Below are 6,128 nucleotides of genomic sequence, written 5' to 3' on the forward strand. Positions count from 1 at the left end.
CATTTCTGTATATGACGTCCTCAGACTTCTAATACACTGTAATAAAAGTTGTTGTTTTTTGCACCGATATGGGATTCTCAGACATGTTTCCTGGCCATAGGTCATCTGCACATTCTCGATAGCTAGAACAAATAGGTTCAGTCATTCTTCTGTATCAGCGGTATTCATTATTCTAACAACAGTTAATCTTCTGTTATGAGAGTGTGTTTTGTCATTTGTAATATCACATTGATTAAGTGATAATTATTATGGGTCACAATGTTTAAAAGTTTTGAGTGTGGGTTTTTGGCTCCTCATCTCGCATCATATATGTTCAAAGTGGTAATAGTATTTGTAGTGGCACGCCTCTTTTGATAGCTACCATTTGCTGGTTTTATTTTGTTTTGACTTCCGGTCTTGTCATCGCCTTTGTGTTTTCCACTTGGTTCCATGGCGCTTCTGAGAGAATAATGAGGGAGCCTTAGCTTTTGCTAGAATGCTCGGAGAACTGTAAGAGCTATATAAAGGCTGGTTGTTGAGCAGTGTGACATGGGAATTATTACATGACTGGATTTATACACATCTGTCTGCCATCGCCAAGTTGATCAACATTTCAAGATTGACTGTGCTTGTCTATTAAGTTGCTGTCATTGTAAACAACCTTCAATCAGTATATCTGTTCTCACTGTAATGTCAAGACTCTGGTGAGTAAATATTTAATATTTGTGACTCCAATATTTTAGATTTGTGAGTCAATTGCATTGTACTAGAAATCTGTATTGTCATCTCATTGTAGCTTGCCTCACTGTTTGCTCAACATATTATTGAATATTTTAGACTTGTCTGTGTTCTATTTTTTGCTGGTTCAAAGGGACTTTTAAACCTTATGTCACGCAAATTATTAACCGTAACACTTCATATTCATTCATTATCATCTTACCTAATCTTTCTTGTATTCCATGTTCCTTCCATTCCTATATGTTCCATTCCCTCAGGATCTTCCATTATCCTTCCACTCTTCTTCTATTCCTTCTTTCATTCCATTATCCGGCCTCCTTCCTTCCTCAGGCTAATGAGATCCAAACAGGGCTCCACTCGTGTCCATTCCACTAAGACCATCCAGGCCTCTCACCCTCCATTCCACCATCCATCCATGTCTTCCACTTATTCCATCGTCCATTTCCATTCCGGTCCATTCCTTATCCATTCCTTTCAATACCACATCTTTACCCTGTCCATTCCTTGTGCTGTCCCCTTCCACCACCACCTGTTTTATCCTGGCCTGACCTCCAGTGTTTTCCTTCCTTCCTGTCCATCCACTTATTTTCCTTCCTTGTCCACCTTCATCCCTGACCTCCCTGTCCACCTTCCTTCCATGTCCATCCTTGACCTCCATTCTTCCACCTTGTCCCTCCCTTCCTTCCTTCCTTCCATTCCTTCCTCCTACCTGGGTTTGTCCTGGTGGACCCCTTTTTCCTGTCCCATTTATTTCCTGGTCTGTGTCCATTCCATCTGTGGTTGTGCCTTCCTCCTGGTCTGTCTACATTCCTCCTGTTGGCCCTCCGGTCCATCTATTTTGTCCATCCACGTCTGTGTGCGTTGTGTCCTGGGGTCCTTCTTCCCGGTCCTGGCCTCCTGTGCCACCTGGTGTCTGGTGGTTTGTGCCTGGTGTGACCTCTGTGTGGGCCTCCTGGGGTTTGTGGCCCTGTGCCTGGTGTCTGGTTGGTTGTGTGCGTCTGTGGCCTCCTGCCTGGTGTCTACAGACCTGGGTTTTGTCTGGGCAGTCCTCCGCCTGGTCGTCTGGGTTGGGACCTCCTGTGTGGCCTCCACAGTGTCTGTGGGCCTCCTGTCTGGGTTGATCCTGGGGTTGTGTGTGCCTCCACTTGTGGTCCTGCCTGGGTTGTGTGCGTCTGGGTTTTGTGGGGCCACAGTGTCTGTGGTCTCCTCTGGTGTCTGGGTCCAGCCTCCACTTCCTGTGCCTCCTGTGTCCTTCTTCCTCCGCCTGGGCTCCTTGGCCTCCCTTCCATTCTATTGAACCTCCTTCTTCCTCCTTCCATCCAGTCCTTCCTTTCCTCCTGTCCATCTATTTTCCTTCCTGGGTGTTCCTGGGGTCCTTCCACATGCGTCTCCTGTCCATTCCTCCTTGTTGTCCTTGACCTCCTCCTGGTCGTCTGTGACCTCCATGTTCCTCCTGTCTGGTCCTTGTGTCTGGTCCAGGCCTTCCTGCCTGTGTCTATTTTCCTGTTCGTCCACCTGGGTGTGTGTGTCTCCATATTTTCCTGGGTTGCGTCCTGGTTGGCCATGTGTCTGTGGGCCTCCTCCATTTCCTGGGTCCGTCTGTGGTCTCCTCTGGTGTCTCCACCTTGGTGTCCTCCTTCCTCCTGCCTTGTGGCCTCCATGTGTGTGGCCTCTGTGGGATCCTCCTGTTCTTCCTGGTGTGTGGGCCTCCTGGTGTCCCTGTTTCCTGGTCATTGTGCTTCCTCCTGGGGTTGTTGTCTGGCCTCCTTCTTCCTCCACCTGGTGTCTGTGGCCTCCACTGTGTGTGGATTGGCCTCCTGTGCCTTCTTCCTGGTCACGTCCTGGTTGGGTTGTGTCCTTCCTGGTCCTCCTCTGATTACGTCTGGGTCCTCCTGTGCCCTGCTTCCTCCACCACCCCATTCCTTCCCTGCCTCCCTCCACCTATTCCCTTCCTCCATTCTTCCTCCACCACCTGTCCCTTCAACCTCCCTGTCCATCCATCCCCAGCCTCCTGCCTAATTCCACCTACCTGGCCATCCTTCACTCCTCCTGTACCCCTACTTCCTCCACCTGTCCATCTACCTTCAACCTCCCCTATCCACCTTCCTCCACCACCACTGTGTCTACATGCCTCCCTGTCCCATCTACATCCCCTCCTAGCCACTGATTCCACCACCTGGCCATCTACAGCCCCTCCCTTTCTTCCTCCACTACACAATTACATCTACAGCCCAGCCTCCCCATCTACATCCTGGCCTCCCTGTACCACTGATTCCTCCACCACATTACATCCAGCCTCCCTGTACCCCTGCCTACCTGTGTCTACCTCCTGTGTCCATCCACTCCTTTTCCTCACCACCTGTGCATCCTTCAGCCTCCACTTTTCTTCCTCCACCTTCCATTTGGCCTCACTGGGGCCTCCCTGTGCATCCTCCACCACCTGTGTCTACAGAACCTGTTCCTTATTTTTCCTTCCACTCACTGGGGTTGTCCTGGCCTCCTGTGTGTGATTCCACAGTGTCTACAGCTCTGGGTTGTGGCCTCCACCTGGGGTTGTCCTTTTTCCTCCTGTGTCTTGTCTACGTCTTCCTTCTGCCTGGGTTCTACAGGTTTGGCCTCCTGTGCGTCTCACCTACCTGTTGTCCTACAGCCTGACCCCAGCTGCTTCCTCCTGCCTGATGTCCTGGACTTGGGACTCCACTGTGCCCTGCTTCCTCCTGCCTGCCTGATTACGTCTACAGCCCTGACCTCCTCCATTACACCTGTCCCTGACCTCCCTGTGCCCTGCATACCGGTTTACATCTACAGGCCCAGGACCCCCTGTGCCATGGCTTCCCTGCTGCCTGCCTGGGTATGTCTACGACTGACCCTGTACCACTGCTTCCTCCTGCCCTCCCACCTGGTCACATCTGACCCTGATTATCCCCTGATGCATCTACATCCCTGACCTTCCCTGTGCCACTGGCTTCCTCCTGCCTTATGGGTGTATCTGACCCTGACCTCCTGTGCACTGTGCTACCCTGCTGCCTCACTGATGCATCTGACCCCTGACCTCCCCTGTGCCACTGCTTCCTGCTGCCTATCTGGGTACGTGTACAGCCCTGACCTCCCTGTGTCATGGCTCCCTCACTGCCCTGCCTGGTGGAGATCAACAGCTAGCACTCCTCTATGGCTAACTGGACCCAGCTAGACACCGGAACAGAGTGTCCCGATATCCAACCAGTTTTTTGAGTGGGGCTTTGTCCATGGAACAAGGACGCAGTCAAGGATTTGTTGCACTTCCCTTTGGATCCTGCTTGCCTTGTAGAGCGTATTTTTCAGCTGACTGAAGAAAGAGCAATAGCCCATCCTAGGTATAATCAAAGTTGTTAGTTGGGAAACAGATTCTGTGAGAGACAAAGGTTCAGCATAGCAGACAGGGATAGGAAACAAATCCACTGCCCTCAGTTTAGACTTGTGTCACTACACATATACTACAAAGTTATAAAGGAAATGTTGACAGTTTATAGGACATGCTCCAAACTGTACACATTTCACTCTAGTTTTTCACTTGGTGGAGGCAGCTTGGAGTGATTGGATGGTCCAGATTAATAGGAATAGTGGGAAATGAAAAGGGAATTATTTTCTGCTAATAGAATTGTAATATTGATCCATATTTGTGCAGTTATCTTGTCTTGTATGGTTAGCTTTGATCCTTGTATGCCGTATGTGATACAGTATGTTCCATGCTCACATGTGGGCTCTGTCTCTTTGTGTTGTCTGTCATTGCAGCCCTCCAGCTGTACTTCTACTCATGTCAGGATGATCTTTGTGTGAAAGCAATGCACTACATGGGCAGCTAAGCTGTGTGATTATTGGAACATTGTACCTCATGAGGGAGAGGGCCCAATAACTGCAGAGCAGTGACACTTTGGGTATATATGAATGTTATTACTTCATTTTGTATGAGATATATATACACTGAGATGCATTTCACAGTTGGAAACTCTTCATGTGATGTGCAAAAGCATAATCTTCGATGGAGCCAACCAATTATATTTCTTGTTTTACTGATCCACCGATTAGGTATTTTTTTTTCAAGAATAAGAGAGAAGAAAAAAGTTTCCAGCTCAAAAAGTAAAATCCGAGATTTTTGGGGGTAGAGATTAATGAGGGGTGAGTGGTTTTAAATGGTCCAAAAATGTAGGCTACACAAAAGCAGTTTTTTTTTCAGATTGTGTTTTTGCCTTCATATACACTTCATAAATTGTAAACGTAAATACTTTTTAGTATTTATTTATTTTTTTTATGTTTATTTTTTTTTCTCTCCTGCCTTTAGGTTTTCACAGGTACAAAATCCGTAAAACAAGAGAAATAAAGTGGATCTGGCCTTAGTGAGTACAATTAAATACATTCTCGAGGCCAGAAAACGTGACACCACACATGACATGATGAGATTGTTGTGTTGACTGGGACAAGGTCTTCATTTTACAAACGTGGTGCTCTGCCCAAGTTACCTATCTTTATGTTTACCAACTGTAGGTCTTAGGATGTGCACAAACTAATTATCACCACAATATAGCCATGTTTCAGTGGCAGTCACGTGTTGAAACTCTCTCTATTTGAGAGCTGTTACACTGATCAATGTGGTCACTTACAGCGGCATACTGTTATCAGTTACCTGAATTTCTACAGGAGTAGTGAAGTAGGAAGTAGTGATTGCGCAGTGAATCAAGCTATAAGAGCTGGCATGGGTATGAGCAATTCCAATCAAGGTCCTTAATCCAATACATCATCAGCATTGTTTTAATTTGTTGCACAACCACAAAAAAATCAAAGGCATTATAGAGATAGAGATTGACAAGTGTAAATGCTTGGCCATGTAGGAAAATGATTGTCACGGTCTAATCCTTCACCCTGTCTAGAAAACTGGTGTAACAGGCCAAACTTTCCATGGGGAGAGGGCCAAATTTTCCCACCCTTGAATCAACTTTGGGGGCTGCTTGTTTCAAACCCTTGTTCTTATGTCAAGGGAGATTCTGGCCCTAGCTGGGCTATTTCTTTAACGCCGAATTTCATGTTTATGTTCGTCTTGAACAAAATCGGAAACAAAAACCAAGAGACGTAGCTATTCACGTAGAGATACATTGCTAAGATGTTCATGTTGATGTCAAGTTCATTAACAATTTACAAGGTCATCTTCACCTTATACAGTTCACATTTTTTTCAATATCCTTATATAGGGTGGGATTAAAATAAAAGCATAAAAGCAAGAGATGTTATATCATTGCTATTGTTTTATATTATCATTTATATATTTTTATATTTCAATAATTTACTTATCTCCACTTACTCCCAAATTGACTTATCTCCGAAATCATTGCTATATTCAAAACTTAAAGCTAAATATGCAGTTTTTACTTGGATGTCCA

General features: G+C 46.3%; 1 protein-coding gene across 1 annotated transcript; it reads right to left on the reverse strand.

Moving 5' to 3' along the window:
• Nucleotides 1-1,464: 1,464 nt before the first annotated feature.
• On the reverse strand, nt 1,465-2,637 carry LOC124272843 (voltage-dependent P/Q-type calcium channel subunit alpha-1A-like). The gene is made up of 2 exons (XM_046708065.1): nt 2,017-2,637; nt 1,465-1,932 (listed from the first exon to the last, which is right to left on the reverse strand). Exons 1-2 carry the CDS (start codon nt 2,635-2,637, stop codon nt 1,465-1,467), a joined length of 1,089 nt encoding a protein of 362 aa, XP_046564021.1.
• Between the last annotated feature and the right edge of the window lie 3,491 nt (nt 2,638-6,128).

This window comes from Haliotis rubra, unplaced genomic scaffold (assembly GCF_003918875.1).
Source record: "Haliotis rubra isolate DU_JTF1 unplaced genomic scaffold, ASM391887v1 Scf1735, whole genome shotgun sequence".
Classification (NCBI taxonomy): domain Eukaryota; kingdom Metazoa; phylum Mollusca; class Gastropoda; order Lepetellida; family Haliotidae; genus Haliotis; species Haliotis rubra.